The sequence below is a fragment of the Oratosquilla oratoria genome, chromosome 17 (genome assembly GCF_046742065.1).
Source record: "Oratosquilla oratoria isolate Oo_2021 chromosome 17, ASM4674206v1, whole genome shotgun sequence".
NCBI lineage: Eukaryota > Metazoa > Arthropoda > Malacostraca > Stomatopoda > Squillidae > Oratosquilla > Oratosquilla oratoria.
The window spans coordinates 30877508-30899868 of NC_134793.1; the positions used below are offsets into that span (position 1 = coordinate 30877508).

At 38.7% G+C, this 22361-nt stretch overlaps 1 protein-coding gene across 6 annotated transcripts in view; it reads left to right on the forward strand.

Annotated features, from left to right (window-relative positions):
* LOC143034575 (uncharacterized) overlaps positions 1 to 3387 on the forward strand; it is a 51870-nt gene extending 48483 nt beyond the window's left edge. For 5 of the 6 annotated variants that reach the window (XM_076200833.1, XM_076200831.1, XM_076200829.1 and 2 more), the window contains exon 10: positions 660 to 3387. In XM_076200833.1, the coding sequence (XP_076056948.1) occupies positions 660 to 1937 (1278 nt within the window). In that variant the 3' untranslated portion in view covers positions 1938 to 3387. The remainder of the gene's footprint in view (positions 1 to 659) is intronic. The other variant, XM_076200835.1, reaches the window with a different exon arrangement.
* The last annotated feature ends 18974 nt before the right edge of the window (positions 3388 to 22361 follow it).

Consider the following 22361-nt stretch of genomic DNA (forward strand, 5'->3'; position numbering starts at 1 on the left):
CTCAGTCTGCCCCCGTAATCTCGGCAGAATAATTTTTTAATGTGTTACCATAGTGAAGGGGGTAACAGGTATGCAGTAGAACCCATTTAGGTTAATTTTTGTGTTAAAAAAATAAAAAAGTAGAGGCTGAGCACATTGTCTTGTATGAAACAAGTAGTGAAGAATATTCCAAATGTTATGTCAGTACTATGTTTTGGGACTAGATCAGTGGTTCTCAACCTTTGTTTTGGCCATGCTGCCCCACCTAATCACCTTTAAAATCCTGATCCCCCCCCCCCCCCATGTGGTGATATACAATTCTTATCATGTGAAAGGTAAACTCCCCTTCAGCTGAAAAAAGAAACATAAAACCTTGGTTTAAAACCACTTCAAAAGAACAAGGCATCAATGAAAAATAAAAACAAAACAAGTTGAATAAAAAAAAAAAAAAATTGATCCTGACTTCCTCAGTTGCCCTCAGTTACCCCCCCCCCCCCCCTTAAAGGTTATATTGCCCACCTGAACAAACAAATTGCCCACCTGTGTGGCATACATCCCATGTTGAGAAGCACTGGACTAGATAATACATTAGTGATCTGCACATTTGGGATGAAAGCATTGTGGATGAATTACATCGTATGAAACTGTAATTAAGAAATTTCTCTCTTTCTCTCCCTCAGGTCCAGTCCTATGCCAAGGACATCACAGCACAGCACCTGCAGTCATGTGCCCTGAATGCAGTCAACACAGCTCCAGAGGCAATTCTATTACAGCTCAAACAGTCTGTCCTGGCTGACTCCCTATCATCACTGGGCTTCAAGTTCCAGGAGGCTTTTCCAATGACATCAACCCTGGAGCAGCATGCAGTGTCGGGGAATTGTGCCAATGTTATACTTCTGTACATGCTATCTGACTTGTTGGCCACCAGAATACCACAACATCTCCTTAGAGCAGACACAATGGGAATGGGACTTCCAACCCCAGGTCACTCCTCAGTTATGGGAGGAAGTCCCTTGGCCACCATGAATGGAAACATAACTGATCTATCTTCCCATGACATGACTGGCATGGGAAATGATCAGCTCATTGACCCAATCACTAGTATTCACTCCCCAATCACAAGTATTCACTCCCCAATCACAAGTATTCATTCCCCGATCACAAGTATTCATTCCCCCAACACAAACATGCACATTCCTCATTCCAGTGAAAATACTATTGTAACTGCACTGTCACTTGGTCTTTCCAACATTACTATCTTAGGGTCCAGTTCCCGAGAATCCTCAAGCCCTGTCAAGGATGAACTGCTACTCTCATCTCCCGTGGATGTAACTGAGGATCACAATGAGGAAGAGAAAAGTCCAGTTTCGTATGTTGATGCCGCAAAAAAGCCCGCCAAGCCTGCACCCATGGGGGATATGCAGCCCAAGGTACTGCCACCAGTAGTTAAGGCCAGCAAATTTCCTCATTGCTGGATGACCATATCCATCAATGGTGCAATAGAAGGCAGAGTAATCATTGAAATTCGCCCTGATAAAGCTCCTAGAATGTGTGAGAATTTTATGGGCCTGTGTAGTGGAAAAGCAGGTTATGGCTATCAGGGCTCTCTTTTCTTCAGGAGTGGTGAGGGTATCCTGGCAGGGGGAGACATTGAAAACAATGATGGCACTGGAGGCTACTCAATTTATGACAGGAAACCCTTTGAAGCTGATCTTTGCCCCCTTAAGGATGAATATGGTGCCATTCGCTTCAAAGGCTGCAGGACAAGTGACACTGGGCGGGGTATGGTTGGTTCTCAGTTTATGATTTGGTGTGGTGAACGTGAATTCAAGAAATTCACTCATAGTCTTGTGTTTGGACGTGTGGTCGAAGGAATGAATGTGGTGAAAAAGGCAAGTGATACCAATGTTTACAAGTATAAAGTAATGATAGAAGATTGTGGAGTGGTTGTTGCATGATAACCAGCCATTTGGATGTGTATGTGTCTCTCCGAGTGTAAGGTAAGGTCCAAAAGATGCTGATTGGCAAAAGAAGGCAGTTAAATTAATGTTGTGCTGATACTCAGTTTGCTCGAATCCTTCCATAAAGACCAGCCTTGTATTAGCATGTGCCTTTCACAGTGCCTTGCGTTTGGTTGAGTAACAGCACCAGACTTTGTCTTCAATGCGTTTTAAGTATCAAGCACTGAAACCATTGTATTTAGTGGCACATCCATAAATAAATAAAAAAAGTTGCTATATGTTTATTGTTTTATGTCAATTGAATTTGTTGCCGAGATAATTTTATGTCATTTAACTATATTGTCATGTAAGCGACATGAATGAATTAAAATGATACACGGAGAGAGGATTTGACGTTCGTATGAGAAATGTTGAGTTGTTGTGTGGATGTTACCAGAGTGTGAATCATTTGTTAATGTGTGTTGAATATTAGCAATATTAATAGGAGTCACTTCCCAATTCTTAATTTTTTATTATAAACAGTTTGTAATTGATGTCAAATAATACATTTCTGCCTCTGTCAACTCCCTTTCAAAATGGAAAGTCAAATCAGTGGAGAAGGTAGAGTTATAAGGAATTATTGATTACATAATTATGTGGATTGTGGTCAAAATTACCATGTGCATCAGTGTTTTATATATTTCCCCTCATTTTTATTTTTCATTTATTATTATTAATATATGCATGTGTGTATATATATATATATATATATATATGTATGTATATATGTATGTATATGTATATATATATATGTATATATATGTATGTATATATATATATATACTAAGAAGAACACGGGTATGTGTGTTCACTTATGCACAGTAGACCACTTGGGAAAAGAAACTAATGAAGCAGAGCGCTTTCGTATATTGTATCTTCAATGCACTTTTTGCACTGAAGATATAATATACGAATGCACTCTGTTTCGTTAGTTTCTTTTTCCAAGTGGTCTACTTTGCATATACATATATATACACACACATATATTAGCAGACCATATTTTCAGTTGATTTTTTTGTTCTTTCTTTTTTCTTCATCTTCTTCCTCTTGCCCCCCCCCCCAATCGTCCGTCCAATACTTGTGTTGGAATATTACGTTCATTTGAAAATAAATCGTATGCGAGCTTTTATACTCGAGATGACAATGCACATAATGGCTGAGCTTCGTGTGCATTATCTGTTGTGACTCCCGTGGGCCCAAGGTGAAGCATTCTGATCTATATTACGTCGTTTTTGTCAGTATTTGAATGTGCCTTCAGTGTTGTACATGCTGCAGTCAGTGTTCAGGTGCACTCTCACGTTCCAGCCATATTCTATCAAGTGTTTACAATCAGCAGTTCATTCCAATAGAAAAAATAACTATAACGTAATTTGTACCTGTAACGGTTGCAATAAACCTGTAACGAGAACCTGCTTAGTGTGTTATTCAATCCATTTAGTCATAACACTTGTGGTTCTTTTGTGTTAAAAAAAATGACCAGTTTCGAGTCCCCTCAGCTCAGTCACTATAACCATTTTTTTTTTCTTTTTTTCTTTTTTTCTTTTTTATGCTCAATATAAGGTCTTTGATAGATTATAAAATGGTATTTTTTTTATTTTAGGTTCGATCATCTTGCTCCCAATTCATGAATCAGCTGGTTTTCTGTAGTTACTAACAAATTTGGCTAATGGAAACTGCAGATACAGTCCCTCGTAATATCATTTCTACTTGATCCACCAACAAAAAAAGTTTTTTGTTCTTGTAACTTGCAAGCTGCAGCTTAGAATCTGTGTGGAGTCACTGGTACACAAAAGAACGCTAATATGTGATCGAAGTTATTGTGATTGTAAACAGTGATACAGAAAATATAAGATAAATATTATGAATATATGTATATAGATATAAATACATATATCGCATCTTCAAAGTCTGTATCTCTAAAAGTCAAGGTGCTGGGGGAATGTTATTTAGCCATTCTGAAAAACTCCACCTATGCTAATTTGATGACTTCTTTCCATTAGAATATTGCATGAAAATTGCAGGAACACTTATCAGAACACTAAACAAAACACACCCTTCACACTACATTTCACAAGCACCACCAACAGAATAGAAAAAAAACAAACTACAATAGCATGCTACTCAAACATCCACAACCTTCCACCTAAACCACACAAAAAATCCACATACAAACATTTACACACCCAGATAACTAAACAACCCCTTCAGGAAGACTCCCAAACTCTGTACCCAAGCAGCAACAACCACACAGAGAAAACCCTCCCACTCATGACAAGAATCACACTAGTATGCCTGTGCTGAGGGCACCATGAGGTATAAAGACAGTATATACATACATATACCAAAGGTTTTTCCCCCTACACAGGGGGTAGCCAAAAAGAAAAAGGCATAGAAACCACTCCCACCCATTCCATTTCCTATATGTTCCACTCCCCTCCACCCTCCTCCCTCCCTCTTATCTTGGCAACCTCCTGGATGACGGGTCATCCATGCATCCTGTCCACTGCCCTGGGTCAGAAGCAGTGTTGCAAGACACAGCACCTCTACAGCAAGGCCGGTTCATAAATTCAGTGACCCCCCCCCCCCCCCCTCCATCCCCCCCATGCAGAAAAGGAGAAGATGGGGAGAAATCCCTTCGGGCTGCGTCAAATTTTTTCTCATACATTCTTCCTGCCCACATATTCAAACTGTCCCAGATACAGTTACCACACACAAGCCACAACACCTGTTGCTATGCCGCACACTGACAATCCCCAGACAACAACAGAATATCTCGTCTCTAAGGGACTTTGGTCCCACCTGGGGCCTGTTGCCAGTTTCCTGGAGGCTGTTGGTCTTATGCAAGAGAGACCAGGGGTAACAGATTGATTAATCAATTTATGTATATAAGAAAAATATTGTGATGGAATATTTTAATAATTTTTTGTCTAGTTCAGCTAAACAGATAAAGAGCATCTGGAATTCACAAATATTGGTGTTTTTTTAACCAATCATGGTATGTAATTTGCATATTTGTTGGTCATTCCAGGATTTGCATTAAATTTTAGTTATAAGATGTATGAAAAGAGCTGTATATGTCACAGTAACTTTGAACAGGTAGTCTTCTTTATGGTGAGTACATTTTAAATTTGTTATGTTGTAAACAGCTGAACCTGCTACTAACTGAAGGCTTGGAAGCAATGCCTACTACGTCATCAGCACCTAGGAAACTTCACCTATTCCCCAACCCCATCAATGGACGTAGCAGCATTTGAATGAGGCTTTTACCTGCATTGTTGTGATGTTTGTGAATAGGAGTTCAGTCTGCAATCATCTTATCATGCCAAGGGTATAAAAGGATTAGAACCTGGAGGAGGAATGGGGATGGTTCAAGGAGGGAGTTACAAGGTTTGCAAAGTTGGTGTGTGGAACAAGGAGGATGGGAAGAAATAGAAGGAAGGGTAATGAGTGCTGGGATGAAGCAAAGAAGGTTGTAGAAGAGAAGTAGTTAGCATTTACAGATTGATTACAAAATAGGACAAGAGAATCATATGAGAAGTACAAAGAAAACATGAATCTGTTTTCACTAAAAAAGCGTAGACTCAGAGGTGACTTGATACAGGTCTTTAAGATTTTAAAGGGAATTGACAACATCAAAAGTGACCAAATTTTCACATTGAATGAGAATCAGACAAGAAACAATGGTCTCAAACTGTCCGGAAAGGATTGTGGTACTCCCCCAGGTAGGCGTAGCTCCTCCTTGGGGATCGGTGCCATCTGCGTAGAGCTGATGGCCAGGGGTAGTTGCTGCTGATTGGCCCCCAACTCTTGGGGTTGGGGGGTGGTCCCACGACGTAGACGTTGCAGCTCCAGGACCTAATGTATATAGATATAAATACATATATCGCATCTTCAAAGTCTGTATCTCTAAAAGTCAAGGTGCTGGGGGAATGTTATTTAGCCATTCTGAAAAACTCCACCATTTTTTTTTTTTCTTTTTTTTTTTTATGCTCAATATAAGGTCTTTGATAGATTATAAAATGGTATATTTTTTATTTTAGGTTCGATCATCTTGCTCCCAATTCATGAATCAGCTGGTTTTCTGTAGTTACTAACAAATTTGGCTAATGGAAACTGCAGATACAGTCCGACGCACCATTCGACGTAAGAAAGACTTTCCCACAGACTCAGACTATACACCCTTCATAGACAGTCAGACAAAACTCATAATGCATAGTCTCAAGCACTCATCTGCCTGTGGCCCTGATAACATAAGCAACATCCACCTTCAACACATTGGACCACAAGGTATACACGCACTCACAAACATTGCAAACTACAGCTATTCACACAACACTATACCCGACATCTGGAAGCATGGTAAAATAATCACCATTCCAAAACCGAACAAAGACCCAACAATCCCAACATCGCACCGCCCAATCACACTTCTCTGCACCCCCTCTAAAGTCATTGAACGCCTAATACTTAAACTTGTCACACCATATATCCCCCTTGCTGACTCACAACACGGTTTTAGGCCACTACACTCCACAAACACTCTTCTGACAAACCTCACACAAAGAATTTTAGATGGCATCAATTCAGATAGGCCCCACCACAGAACACTTCTTATAACATTGGACATTAGTAAAGCTTTTGATGCTATCCCCCGCCACAACCTAACAAATAAAATATATAACACAGACATGCACAATAACACCAAAAGATGGCTGGCCAATTATCTGGCAGGCAGGAATGCTCATGTGTCATATAATGGCCAATCATCGCACATCAGAAACATTAAGAACGGAGTACCACAGGGCTCAGTTCTATCCCCCACATTATTTAATCTATACATGCATGACTTACCCACGCCAGACACCTCAGAAATACAAATCTCTTCCTACGCAGACGACATAACAATCACATGCACACATCGTAACACAGACAAAGCTGCAGAAATAATCCAGCCTTACCTTGACACACTCAACACATGGTTCATCACAAACAGACTCAAAATAGCTCCAACCAAATCTACAGCAACACTTCTCACCAACTGGACAAAAGAACACAAATACATACCTCATCTCTACATCAACAACACTCTAATACCACACACAAACACACCAAAAATTCTTGGTGTAACATACGATACATCCATGTCTTTCAAACAACACCTCACAAACATAAAAAACAAATGCACACCTAGACTTAACGCACTTAAGTCAATCACTGGAACAACATTTGGACAAAACAAAGAAACTAATATAACAATATACAAACAATGCATACGCTCAGTGATGAATTATGCGAGTCCTGCATGGGCTCCTAATCTCAGTGAGACACACCACAACACCCTTCAAATCATACAAAACAAAGCCCTAAAAACAATTACAGGCTGCACAAATACATCACCTACAGACCATTTACACTATGAAACAAAAGTCCTCAAAGTCAAGGACCACCTCGACATGAGAGGCACACAAACACTTGCTGCAGCCACCACAAACACATCACACCCGCTACACTACATAGCAGAACACCCACACACACCAAGAAACATTAAAACTACACCCATAGACCTTTATTACACACAGATACTCTCTTCTCTTCCTCCACAACCACCAAATACCAGCCTCCGGAAACACATTCATAATCATATCACTCACCGCTCCATTAACACACTGAAAGACAACACACTGCTGCATGCCAGACCCCCTGATATCCACCCTTCTGAATCCTCTCTCCCACGTAAGGACAGAGTCCACTTGGCCAGACTGCGATGCGGTCACCACCCAGCACTTCTAAGCTACCAGAAGAGGCTGGACGACCGTGTTGTGAACAGCTGCCCAGGATGTAACACTTCACCCCATACCATACAACACATAATGGAAGACTGCATTATACACAATCATGCACGCAAACAACACAACATACACTCTATAAAGGATTTGTGGGAAAACCCAGTTTCAGCTGTGGCCTTCCTTGGGGAGACGGGACTGCTCGGACAGACAGTCTAGGGAACGACAACAACAACAACAACAACTGTCCGGAAATAGATTCAATTTGGAAGTAGGTAGAAACAACTTTGCCAACCGTGTAGTTAATGAATGGAATAAACTTCCTGCACAGGTAGTGCAATGTAGTTCAGTTCGAAGCTTTAAGAATCATTTAGATAAACACCTAAGCAAGATGCTGTAATGATTATAATTTATAATATTTTTATGTTTTGTTATCTTTTGTCTGTCTGATTTTCATTTATTATTAGTTATACAGGTAGTTCTCGATATATGCGAATTCGCGTATATGCGATTCAAGAATTTGCACCACTTTTCGATATGTGCGGGGATATATTCGAAGATATGCGATTTGACCTAAAAAAAAAAAAAAAAAAAGTCGCGGCCGATTATTTTGTTCAAAATACCTATTATATATTTGAAGTTGGTGCGCATAAAGCCGTGTGGTAACACTGGCTGCATCAGCTAGGTAGAGCTGGCATCACTGCGGCGTTATCACAACAACACCGGCAGCTGTACAGACGGCATCGTCTTAGGCATCCTTCCTGTTTCATAGGCCAAACCATTGTCTTTCTGCAGGTAATTAAGCTTTTTTGATACACAAATTAATTATTTTTTTCACAAACAAATTAATTTTTGATACTTATTACTGCCCCAATTAATTTCGTCAATTTTCACTCTCTGCAAGAATTATCGTTTATTCTCCGCACTGGATAAACTCTAAGCAGTAAGCCTGCCTGTGTATCTCCAGAGCACATCAACAGTCAGTTTAAGCGTAGCAAGCAGTCTGAAATGTGAATTGTAAACAGACTGATTTTTCAAACAGCTGAAGAAAATACGCTTGGCGAAATAAGTGATGTTTACGGTAGCGTCTTTTCCTGAGGTTAACCCCTTCCATACGGTGCCGCACACGTAGGCGTCATGAGGAGCAAGTGGATTCGCGACGCTGCCATATCGGCGTCCTGATTATATTTATTGTAGTCGCCCCTCCATAATGACATTCTTTCTAATTCTTTTGTAATCGCATTTTCTATGGTTATCAAAATTCACGGGTGAAGAGAGAACGATCGATATAAGCGGTGACTATATTTTATGATGCGAGTATTATTACGACACGTCGTACGGCTGGCATTGGCTGCTGCCACCGAGATCTAAGTCCATGACGCCTACGTGTGCGGCACCGTATGGAAGGGGTTAATGTTGCAGAATATCATGCTCGCTTTGCTCACTCACTCTGTTCTATAAAAAAAAAAAAAAAAAAAAAAAAAAAAAAAAAAAAAAAAAAAAAAAAAAAATCAATCCGAGTTGAGAACGTATCCCCCTTTTTCCCATAGGTTCAATAGTTCGATATATGTGAATTCGTTATATGCGGGGGGGGGTCCGCGGAACGGAACCCCCGCATATAATGAGAACTACCTGTATATAAATTTATTATTATTTACTATTTACCTGTTTGTTTATTATTTAACTATACCTATGAATTTATTTATGTATTTTATTTGTTATTTACATTATTATAGTTTTTATTATTTTCATTATATGATTTTTTTTTTTTTTTTTTGCATCCGACCTAGATATGGATCAAAAGGTCTCCTGTCGGTATGCTCTCCCTTTGTAATCCTTTGTAAAAAGAGAAGGAAAGCATAAGATAAAGAAGGCAAAGAGGAGAGCAGACATAAAATGGGGTAAGAGTATGATAAAGTTTTGAAAGTAATAAAAAGATTATTTAGAAGGAAATTTTTTCCTTCTAAATAATCTTTTTATTACTTTTTATTACCCGTCATCGAGGAGGTGCTAAGATAAGAGGGAGGGTGGAGGGGTGTGGAGTGTATTCAGGGATGGAATGGGTGGGAATGATTTTATGCCTTTTCCTTTTTGGCTACCTCCCTTGTAAGGGGGAAAAAGCCTTGGAATATGTCTGTATGTATGTATTTAGAAGGAAATTATGATAGGAAGAGGAGGTGAATGAAGTAGAGAAGAAAAGGTAAAAAGTGCAGATGGAGAGAAATAATGGAAGAGATGGCAGTAAGAGGAAGATGGGCAGATTATTTTAACCTCTTTGGCAATGATGACGCCCATTTTTGTCCGTCAACTCTATGCATTCTTTCAATATCTAATTTGCAATTCCATCTGGACTGTGTGATTTTCTGACATCAAGGTTTCTTAATTTGGTCTCTGATTTCCTTGTGTCATGGTTATTTCCTTCATTGGGATGTATGTCTCCCTATTTCCTCAGTTTTGTGAACTTTCAACTGTGAATACTGATTTGAAATGATTGTTCATAATTTCAGCCATTTCTGCTTCTTTATATTTGTAATTCCCTTAGTGCAGTCTTTCTATTTCTTGTTTGTTTTTTAGTTTACCATTTACATACCAGTAAAATAGTTTAGGTTGTTCCTTGCATTTTTCAATTATATCTCTTTCATATTACTTTTTTTTTTGTTTTTTTCCATCTTTTCCAAGCTTTGTCTCTTTTATCCTTAGCCTTACTAAATTTTTTGTTGTACCAGCTTTTTATGTACACTCTTGTTTTTGTTTTGGTACATATTTGTTCACTCCCTTATTGTAAATTCCTTTTAGTATATTCCATTTCTCTTCCATCTTTGTTTCTTCATTTAGGAAGTTATCCCAATTGCATTTTGAAAGAATTTTCAGTTTCTCAAAATCCATTTTGTTGTTCATTAGTCTTCCTTTTCTATGTTCCTCATTTCTTCTTAAGTCAATTTGCTCTTTTAGTTCGAATTCTATTAGTACATGGTCACTCTTCCCTATTGGAGTTTTGTAATCAATTTTGTCCAGAATTTTAGGTTCTGACGTGAGTGTTAAATCTAGTTGCGATGGTTCCTCATTGTTTTTGTACAGTAGAAGCCCGATTTAACGAATCTCAATTTAGCGGAAGCTCAAATTAGCGAACTGCAAATAGCAATAACGAAAATGCTCAACTTAGCGGAAATGGTCCGCTAAGTTGACCATTTTCCGCTAGCTGGCCAGACACGCGTCTACGGAAATAGCTCAATTTAGCGGGAACGGTAAGCTAAGTTGAGCATTTTCCGTCAACTGGCCACATGCGTGTCTCAGAGTCCAATGTTACCAGATGTTACCAGGTTGTGGTGGTGGAGTCAAGGAAAAATTTATAATTTAGTACTTGGAGGTATATAAATACACTCACTATCCGAGTTACGACCTGTGCGACTTACGTCCACCCGTACTTACGACCACATTCAGCAGATGCCTACATGCACATATTATGAGTTTACTGGTTTACTGTACGTTTGCACGTGGCGTCCAGCATCCCGTACGACAGTTACGGCAGCACAGCACAGCATCTCACCAAGGTTGCGCTGTCTGCCATGATTATGGTATTTCCACCATAATTTAGTGTGTGCCTACCATCTACCATACGATGTCTACCATATACCATAATTTTACTGGAATTGATATTATACCGTATTTCGATTCCCCGTTCCCACCGATAATTAATCAGGGCAGGTGGGAATGGTCAGAAAGGGCAGTTTTGCCAGATCGGTGATACACGCTTTCCCGAAAGCCAAGACAGAGAGTCGGTTTACAGTAGTCCTGCATTCGTACTTTTCATTCTGGTTCGAGTTCTCTATTGGTCGAAAGTCGAAAGCTGTAGTGTACGAACATGGATACAAATAGCTTTAACCCAAGTCTATGATATTCCTGGAGTTCTGAAGTATAATATCTTATATTCAATAAGACAATATATCTCACTGTACTATTCCATGCATAAAATATTTATTTGATGAAATAACGTTATGCTATGATTATCGTTCTTTTCTTACGAAGAGAGACCGAATGTTTTTCGCATGGGAGGCGACGATTGAGCCCAGTGCATAGAAGCGAATCTTGTGCTTGTTTTCATGTACATTTGAGGGAATTATTTTAGATGTTATTAAGCCTTTATTACTTCAACCTCTTTTTATTAATTATGGCTCGACCCAGGGCGGTGGGCAGGGTGCAGGGATGACCTGTCATCCAGGAGGTGCTCAGATGAGAGGGAGGGTGGGAGGGGTGTGGAGTGTATTTGGGGATGAAATGGGTGGGAGTGTTTTTATGCCTTTCCCTTTTTGGCTACCTCCCTTGGAAGGGGGAAAAAGCCTTGGTATATGTATGTATGTATGTATGGCTCGACCAGCGGATACCAACGGATCCCCCATGGTGCCTCGCCAGACCTACTGCCTGATCTTTCCCTCGACCGTACGCACGAAGAAAGTGTAGATGACATGCAACCAAAAAGTGGATTTTGATTTTTTGTTTTGTTTTTTACATGCATATTTTCTACTTTTTATATTTTGTATCTTTGTGTTAATTTGTATTTTCGGTCTCTAATAAGAATCCTGTGTAATATATTTTCTTTCTTTTACCCTATCCTATTAATTTATTATTATTAATTTATTATTTAGTATAACAATCAAAGAGTATTGGATATTTTGCATACACTGAGAATGTTCTACAATGAGGCCACAAACGAAACATTTGAGCTGGATTTATGCTCTGCATCATATGTCCTTGAGTATACACCTCGAATGTATACGGTCCGAGTTACGACTGTTTCGACTTACGACCGGTTGGTCGGAACCGATCTAGGTCGTAACTCGGATAGTGAGTGTATATTTATATATATATATATATATGTGTGTGTGTCCAAACCACCCTAATACTCTTTCATCAACCCTATTTCCCAGCTCCCTTTCCACTCCTGTTCTCCTCCTCACCTCATTTCTCACTCTATCAAGCCTAGTAACCCCCATCATACTTCTCAGACACTTCATCTCAAACACATTCAAATTCCTTCTCTCTTCCTCTCTTATGTTCCATGTCTCTGCTCCATACAATGCTGTTGGCACAATCACTCCTTCATACAGTCTCCTCTTAGCATCCATTCCCAAATTTTTATTCCTCGTTACACTAGTAAAGGAGGTATGGAAGGCAGATGTGGAGGGAGTGAACATGAGGGGACGTCCTAGGATGAGATGGATGGATGGGGTGAAGGGGGCTTTGGGGAAGAGGGGAATGTCTGTTGAGGAAGGACGGGAGAGGACAGAAGACAGGGGTGAATGGAGAATGGTTGTATATGGAAAATGTTGTGATGCATGAGGTGGAATGGACGGGGGAATGGGGGGTGAGGTAGTGTGTGTGAGCAAAAATTTTGATGCAGCCCGAAGGGATTTCTCCCCGTCCTCTCCTTTTATGCAATGGGGGGACGGAGAGGGGGGGGTCGCCGATTTAATGAAGCGGCCTTGCTGTGGATGTGCTGTGTCCTGCAACACTGCTTCTGACCCAGGGCAGTGGACAGGGTGCAGGGATGACCCGTCATCTAGGAGGTGCTAAGATGGGAGGGAGGGTGGAGGGGTGTGGAGTGTTTTCGGGGATGGAATGGGTGGGAATGATTTTATGCCTTGTCCTTTTTGGCTACCTCCCTGGTAAGGGGAAAAAAGCCTTGGTATATGTATGTATGTATATATATAATATATATATATATACAATATATAATTCAGTATATGTATAAAGTATAATTGTAGCAGAAATATATTCAAGTAGAAATAGACGGTATAATAGGAAAACAAAATAATGAAACAGTAAGTTGATGGGAAAATTCAAAATCAGTACGCGAGAGTAATCACCACGAAAAACACTTCTATAACAACGAACTACGTTTTCTGCAACAACACAACAATAATGCTCACTATCCAAAAACCAACTGCCCAGTCCTATTAATCGCTAGAATTATGTACATCGAACCAAACACGAAGCTATGACTAATATTCCGCGAAATTCACAGACAGCTCATATCATTGTTACACGACACACACACACACACACACACACACACACACACACATGTTGCAACAAATTACTGCACGTTGCTGTTCGTTTGCAATTCACGATTGTGCTGCCTATAATTCACCTACAATAATATACTGTATGTTTGTGTGTGTACACCAGGGAATTTTTAGGTATGTATCATTTTTATAATCCGCTCTGGCAACACTGTTACACCAACGCTCACTCGCTCAATTTAACGGAAAATTCAATATAGCGGACTGAACCTTGGCTGAATTAGTTCGTTAAATCGGGCTTCTACTGTATTTGGTATTTTCCTTTACCCACTGATTCATTGTGTATTCAATAGTCATATCAAGTATTATGTTTCACCAGAGGTCTTCTCCACCCTTCACTGTCATTTCTTCCCAACATATTTCTTTTGAGTTAAAATCACCCATTATTCCTAATATTTCCTCTTTCGATAAATTAGTTCATATTTTGTGTCTTCCAACAGTTTGGAATGATAGCTTTCGGTCTAGGACTGTGTTTTGGGGGCCACATACATTACTACAAATTTTCTACTTTTCATGTGACTTTTCAACTTTTATCATAATTGATTCCACATGTTTTTTTTCCTAAAAAACAAAATTTGACGCAGCCCGAAGGGATTTCTCCGTCTTCTCCTATTATGCATTGGGGGACGGAGAGGGGGGGTCGCCGATTTAATGAAGCGGCCTTGCTGTGGATGTGCTGTGTCTTGCGACACTGCTTCTGACCCAGGGCTGTGGACAAGGTGCAGGGATGACCCGTCATCCAGGAGGTGCTAAGATATGAGGGAGGGTGGAGGGGTGTGGAGTGTTTTCAGGGATGGAATGGGTGGGAATGACTATGCCTTTTCCTTTTTGGCTACCTCCCTTGTAAGGGGAAAAAAGCCTTGGTATATGTATGTATGTATGTATGTTATCTTTGTCACATTTAAATCTTTCCTAGTCAAAAATAATACCCCCCCCACCCTGTTTTTCCTCTCTATTTTTCATCCAATGGTTGTATAGACCTTGTCCCACAGCATTTGGTGATAGAGGACTTTTTAATTTCGTTTCTACAATTCACATTATGTCTGGTTTTTCTGATGCCAGATAGTCATTTAATTCATTCAGTCTTGAAATCGTTCCATCTATGTTGGTAGAAGCTATCTTTAATTTTGTCCTTTCTCGTACTTTTCTGTCAGCTTTGTATCCTTGTTCTTAATATACCATTTTCTTAGCCTCAGGTCCAGCACACTCTCTCTCTCAAAAAAAAAAAAAAAAAAATCTTTTCAGTCTCGGTTCTCTTTTCATTTTTTTTTATTTGCTTCATTTCGAAGTTCCTTTTCTTTCTCTTCTTCATTGCTCTTTTCTTTTTTTATCCATCAATTTTTGTAATGTTCGCTATTTGCTAGTTTTGCTGTTCTAGATAGTACTTCCTCTGCTATCAATTGAGACCTAAGTTTTACTTTTAGTTGCCTATATTTTTCTTTTGAATATTTTCCAATTCTATATGTTTCCTCAACTTTTTTATATCCTGTCCCTTCTCTTGAATCTCTTTCAGAATTTTTTAGTGATCTCTTTCTCTTTTTCTTTATGATATCTAGGAACATCATGTTTCTCTGTAATACCATAGATTACAATGCACTTTTTTTATCCACTGTGTCCCTGACCAAATTTCCTTTCTCCTTAATTACTGTAATACCATTTCCTTAGTATTTTCCTTGACTTGTTCTACTATTTCTTTAAAAGAATTTTTTTTTATTTCCAGTTCTACTTTCCATTGTTTATTTCTTGGACATAATTTTCTTTGATCTTCTCTTCCATTTTCCCAGTCATTGCCTGTATTTGGTCCTTCATTTTTTTTAATGCCTCATTTTTATTTATATCTTCAGTTTTTCAACCTTTCATTTTCTCCCTTGATTATATTTAGTTCCTTTTTCATTTGCCTTTCTTAGGGCTATCTCTTTATACATTGCCCTATGCTCACTTTTTAGTTCGATTATTTCATCTAATAAATCATTGATCTCTCTATTTCTCACTATATTTGTATACCTGGGCTCAATATTTCTATCCCTCTATTCGTAATTCCACCCTCTCTATCAAAACCAGAAAATAATTTTTTTCAAACCTTTGGAATGTCTTCGGGGTTTTATTCAGGCATGTCCTTTTGGGGATCACCCCTAGTGGTGATTCTACCCCACTTACATCCAGGCATCTCTTCATTGGTTCTTTTTCCTCAAATTGCCGTTATTTTCTTCAATTCTTAGAGTGATCGATACCAATAAAAAAAAAAATAAATAAAGACACAGACTATTGTATTTTGGTCACTTGTTGTACACTTCTTCCTTCCCACTTTAGTAAACACAACTAGCACCAGTTTAAAATTCGTCTGTCAATGAAGTGCTGCTTGGCGCTTCGGAGCTCCTTTTCATACGTCCTACATCAACCGCTGCTGGTGTGTATTTACCTAGTTGTATTATATGGGAAGGGAGCTATGCTCGTGGTGACCCATCTTTGAATCTTTCAGCATAAAGTTTTTTCTTAAAATCTTGAGTAGTGTTTGCACACACTATTTCCTTATCTAATTTATTCCAGGTACCCACCACTCTATGCGGGAAGCTATTCTTTTTCAGATCTCTTCAATTATTATCCTTTTTGTGTTTCTTTTCATGTCTTCTTGTTTTTCCATTTCCCATTTTAATAAATCATCTCTAGGATTTCCATTCCTTTCATGATTCTATAAATAGTCAGTAGATCTCTTCTTTCTCTTCTTTGTTCCAGAGTTCAAATTTGGACAATCTTTGTTCGTATGTTAATTTGGAGAGTTGGTGTCAACTTTGTTGTTGCTCTTTGTATTCTTTCTAATTTCTTTATATTCTTTTTAGTACGGGGTGTCCATAGTGTTGCTGCGTACTCCAGTTTTGGTCTTATTAGTTTAATATTTTTTTGATAATTCCCTCATCCAAATTGTCAAATGCCACTTTCATTGATTTTAATAGGTTGAAGGTTTCTCTTGACTATTTTATTGATATGTTCGTCTGGTGATATGTCTTTGCTGATTATTACTCCAAAGTCTTTTTCTTAATTTGCTTTTTTGACTTCTTCACCAATTTTATAATTTCTCGATATTCTATATTTACTTTTTCCGAACTCCATTATACTTCACTTTGTGATATTGAAGTTTACTTCCCACTTTTGACTCCATTTCCAGATTTTGTCTAGGTCTATCTGTAATTATTCACAATCTTCCTCTGTACTTAGTGTTGGGCGCGAATTCGTAGGATGGAGACGGATAGGTGGCTGGCTGGAAGCGTGTCGTGTGGGAAGAGGACAACACCCTGATCATTACATTGGTGCCAACGCGAGGGTTGAAGAAAGGAGGCAGAAATGCATTTAGATCGCTGCATCACTTACATCATTGACTGCACCAACCAACCCACCTCTACGAGACATCCATCGGACTGTAACTGTTACTTGAAGCAATTTGGCCTGCGCCCGCCCAGTGACAGACAGACGCTGACGAATAGGCTCCAGACTACAGGAATCGCGGTTGCCTGCCTATAATGAATGCCTATGTATTTTATTAATTATTGACATAGTTTTTTATGAATTTATAATTTTTTTTTTGGCATCCGACCTAGATATGGACCAAAAGGTCTCCTGTCGGCATGCATGCTCTGCCTCTGCCTTTAGTATTTTTGCTTCATTTGTGAAGAAGTTCATATAACATTCCACTCCTTCACCCATGTCATATATATGACAAACATGACTGGAGCCAATACTGAACCTTGTGGGACACCACTTATCATTTCTTCCCAGGTTGAGTATTTGTCTCTAATTACTACCTGCATTTTCCTTCCAGTCGGGAAGTCTTCCATTCCAATCATTTTCCTTTGATGCCACCTATTGATTCTATTTTTCTTATTAGTTTTTTGTGTGGTACTTTATCAAAATATGTTTAGGAAGGTGTGCAAAAGAAGGAAGTTGAAGATAAATGTGGTTAAAAGTAAGGTGATGAGATGTACAAGGGAAGAATGTGGCAGCAAATTGGAAGTGAGTATTAAGGGAGAGAAACTGGAGGAAGTGGATAGCTTTAGATACTTGGGTGCGAATATGGTGGGAAAGGGTGGAGTGGAGGTGGAGGTGGAATGCAGATTGCTATATGTATGTGCAATATGTAGGCTAGGGAGCAATGTTGACCACACCTGCATTCTGAACCCCTGGGAATTTTCACCTAATTCCCAATGCCATAAGTAATGGCAGCATGTGTACAAGACTTACTGGGATACTGATTACATGTTGTGCAGTATAAATTGCATATTAACATGCAGCCAATGATCTAGGGACTGTTTTGGGGTACCCTTACAGGCTAGAATGGTGCTACTTTTGACGTCTCCTTGAAACTGCCCTGTACCACTTCTCTAAGTATACTTTTTTAATTTCCCTGTCATAGGGGCAGGAAAAAATTCTGTCACTGTCATTCACATGTGAGTCATAAAAGGCAACAAGGTGGGAGAGTGTGTACCCTGTTCTCTGTAAAGTTATTTTATGAAAATTAGTGGCATAGAAGTGTGTGGGAGATTTTCAAAGGGAACCCCAAAATTTGAATCATAAAATGTTTATGATTGTGGTACAGATGAGAGTAAAAGGGAAGAGATAGGCTATATGTGAGAAGGAAGATGGATGTGTTAGTATTAAGTGAAACTTAAGTTGAAAGGGAGGAGTGATTTTGAGTTTGGGAGAGTGGTCAGGGTGAGGAGGAGGTGAGGAAAGGAAGGGGTGGCTCTGTTGGTAAATGATGAGATAGTAAAGGTTGTTGTGGAGTGGAAGGAAGTATCCTCAAGGTTAACCTCTTCACTCCGGGGCACATCGCACGTCTGGCAGCATTAGCTGCCCGACGTGCGATGTTACATCATAATAATCACATTATAAAAAATAAAGTCAGCGCTCAATCGTTCGTTCTCTTTCACCCGTGTATTTTGATAACCATAGAAAATTGATGAAGCCAGTTTAGAGAGAATGGAAATTACGTAGGTACGACTACAATAAATATAATCAAGATGCCGACGTCGGCATCATCGAGTACCCACTTGCTCCTTATGCCGCTTACGTAGGCGTCACCGTATGGAAGTGGTTAATGTGAGTGAAGGTGAAACTGGGATGGGAGATGTATTTAACTAGTTGTATTTTACGGAAAGAGAGCTATGCTCGCAGTGACCCGCTTTTGTATCTTTCTGCATCCAGTTTGTTCTTAAAGTCATGTATAGTTTTAGCACGCACTGTCTCCTCATTCATTTTGTTCCAGATATCTATCACTCTGTGTGGGAAGCTATTCTTTTTCAGATCTCTTTTGTGCCTGCCCTTCTTAAGTTTCTTCTTGTTTCCTCTTGTTTTTCTTCAGTCCCACTTTAGTAAGTCATCTCCATCAAGAATTTCCATCCCTTTCATAATTCTGTTGATGGTTGGCAAATCACTTCTTTCTCTTCTTTATTCCAGGGTTGGTAGATTTAGTTTATCTAATCTTTGTTCATATGTCAAATTGGAGAGTGTTGGTGCTATCTTTGTCATTGCTCTTTGAATTCTTTCTAGTTTCTTTGTGTTTTTTTTTTAGTTTTTTTTTTTAACTAGGTGTTCATAGTGTCGCAGCATTTTCTAATTTTGGTCTTATCAGTGTAACTAGTATTTTCTTTATCTTTTCTTCAACCATGTAGTCAAAGGCTACTTACATAGATCTTAATAAGTTGAAAGTTTCTCCCACTAATTTGTTGATGTGTTTGTTTAGTGTTGTGTCATTAGAGATAGTAACTCCTAGGTCCCTTTCCGAGTTGACTTTTTTTTTTTTTTTTTTTACTTCCTATGTACCAGTTATATATTGAGATGATATTCTATTTTTGCTTTTTCCAAATTCCATTATGCTACATTTATTAATGTTGAAGTTCACTTCGCATTTCTGACTCCATTTCCAGACTTTGTCTAGGTCTTGAAAAGATTTGCAGTCTTCCTCTGTACTTCCTCTCTTTAGTAGTTTCGCATTATCTGCAAAGAAGTTCACACAATTTGACACCTTCATCCATATCATTTATATAAATATAAAAAATTATTGGACCCAAAACAGAGCCTTGTGGGACTCCACTTATCATATATTCCCAGTTTGAGTTTTTGTCTCTAAGTACTAACCTCATTCAAGAAATCTTTCATCCATTCCAATAAGTTTCTTTGTATTCCACCTATTATTTCAATTTTTCTTAGCTTTTTGTGTGGTACTTTGTCAAGAGTTTTGTAAGTCCAAGAAAGCACAATTTGCCCATCTGTCTCTTGTATTATTTCTATTGATCTTGAGTAAAAGCATATGTTTATAGTACATGATTTTTCACTTCTAAAACCAAATTGTTTAGGATTTAGTATATTGTTTTCTTCCAAGTGTTTAATCCATTTATTCCTAATAACTTTTTCACATATTTTTGCTACTGTGCTTGTAAAGAGGATACCAGTCTATTGTTTGTTGGATTTTCTTTGTCTCGTATAGTGGTACAATATTTACATTTTTCCAATCTTGTGGTATTTTTCCTTCTTTGAGTGAGAAGTCAATTGTCTTGTGTATTTTGTTTGTTAGTTCATCTATACATTGTTTCAATATCCAGTTTGCAATTCCATCGGGCCCATGTGGCTTTCTGACTTCAAGGTTTTCTATTTGGTCCCTTAGTGCTTTCTGTGTCACGGTTATTTCTTTCTTGTCGGGTGATTTTCATCCCAAATTTGTGAGCTTTCAATTGTAAATACAGACCTAAAATGCCTGATCATTACTTCAGCCAGTTCTACATCATCTATATACTCATTATTTCCTTCACGCAGTTTCACTATTTCGTATTTGTATTTTAGTTTATCATTTACATATCCGTGAAAAAAAATTGGTTGGTCCTTGCATTTATCTATTATATCTTTTTCATAGTTTCTTTTTTCCTCCCTGTGTATATCTACATATTCATTTCTCAGTTTGATGTGTGTTTGCCATTTTTTTTTTTTTTTTTTCCCCCCAATGTTTTCCAGGCTTTGTCTTTCCTATCTTTAGCCTCACTACACTTTTTGTTATACTAACACTTTATGTAAACCCTTTTTTGTTTCTTCTTTGGTACATATGTTTTTTCTCCTTGTATTTTTCTTTATGTTCCATATCTCTTCAATCTTTGTATCTTCATTTGAAAAATTTTACCTAGTTAGCGTTTTGAAAAAAAAAAAAATTAAGTTTTGCAAAGTCTATTTTGCTGTACATTAATCTTCCTTCTCTATGTTTCTCATTTCTTCTCACATCATTTTGTTCTTTAAGTTTGAACTCTATTAGTATGTGGTCACTTCCCAATTGGTGTCTTGTGATTCATTTTGTCCACAATTTCAAGCTCAGATGTGAATATTAGGTCTAGTCTTGACAGTCCTCCATTGTTTCTGTATCTGGTATTTTCTTTGACCCATTGAGTCAGTATATAGTCACTGGTCATATACAGTAGTGTGTTGCCCCAGAGTTCCTCCCCACCTTTTAACCCCTTCCATACGGTGCCGCACACGTAGGCGTCATGGACTTAGATCTCGGTGGCAGCAACCAATGCCAGCCGTAGGACGTGTCGTAATAATACTCGCATCATAAAATATAGTCACCGCTTATATCGATCGTTCTCTCTTCACCCGTGAATCTTGATAACCATAGAAAATGCGATTACAAAAGAATTAGAAAGAATGTCATTATGGAGGGGCGACTACAATAAATATAATCAAGACGCCGATATGGCAGCCTCGCGAATACACTCGCTCCCCATGACGCCTACGTGTGTGGCACCGTATGGAAGGGGTTAATGTTATTTCTCCCCAATTTATTTCCTTAGCATTAAAGTCGCCCATAATTGCTATGTTTCCTCCATCTATCAGTAACTCAGATAATGCATTCTTTGTCTTCCAGTAATTTGGAATGATCACTATTGGACCAAGCCTGTGTTTTGGGGGGCACATATACTACTATAAATTTTCTACTTTTCATATTACTATTTACAACTTTAATCATAATCATTTCCACATTATCTTTTCCTTCTGTTATCTTTGTCACATTTAAGCCCTTTCTAGTCAATAACATGACTCCTCCCCGTTCATCCATCCTATTTTTTGCCGAATGGTTGTATAGACTTTGTCCCACTATACTTGGTGACATAGGACCTTTCAGTTTTGTCTCCGCAATTCCCATTATTTCTGGTTTCTCCATTAACAAATAGACGTTTTTGCAAGTGATTATGGACCTGGTAGTGAGAAAAGTGAAGAGGAAAAGGAGGCTTTTTTGATATATTTAAACAAGTGTTTAGAATGTTTTGAAGGGAATGTCAATATAGTAGTGTTGAAAGATCTCAATTCGAGTGTAAGGGATGAACCAATATGTGGAGTGGTAGGGAAGTTTGAAATGCCAGGTACATACATATACCAAGGCTTTTTCCCCCTTACAAGGGAGGTAGCCAAAAAGGAAAAGGCATAAAATCATTCCCACCCATTCCACCCCTGAATACACTCCACACCCCTCCACCCTCCCTCTT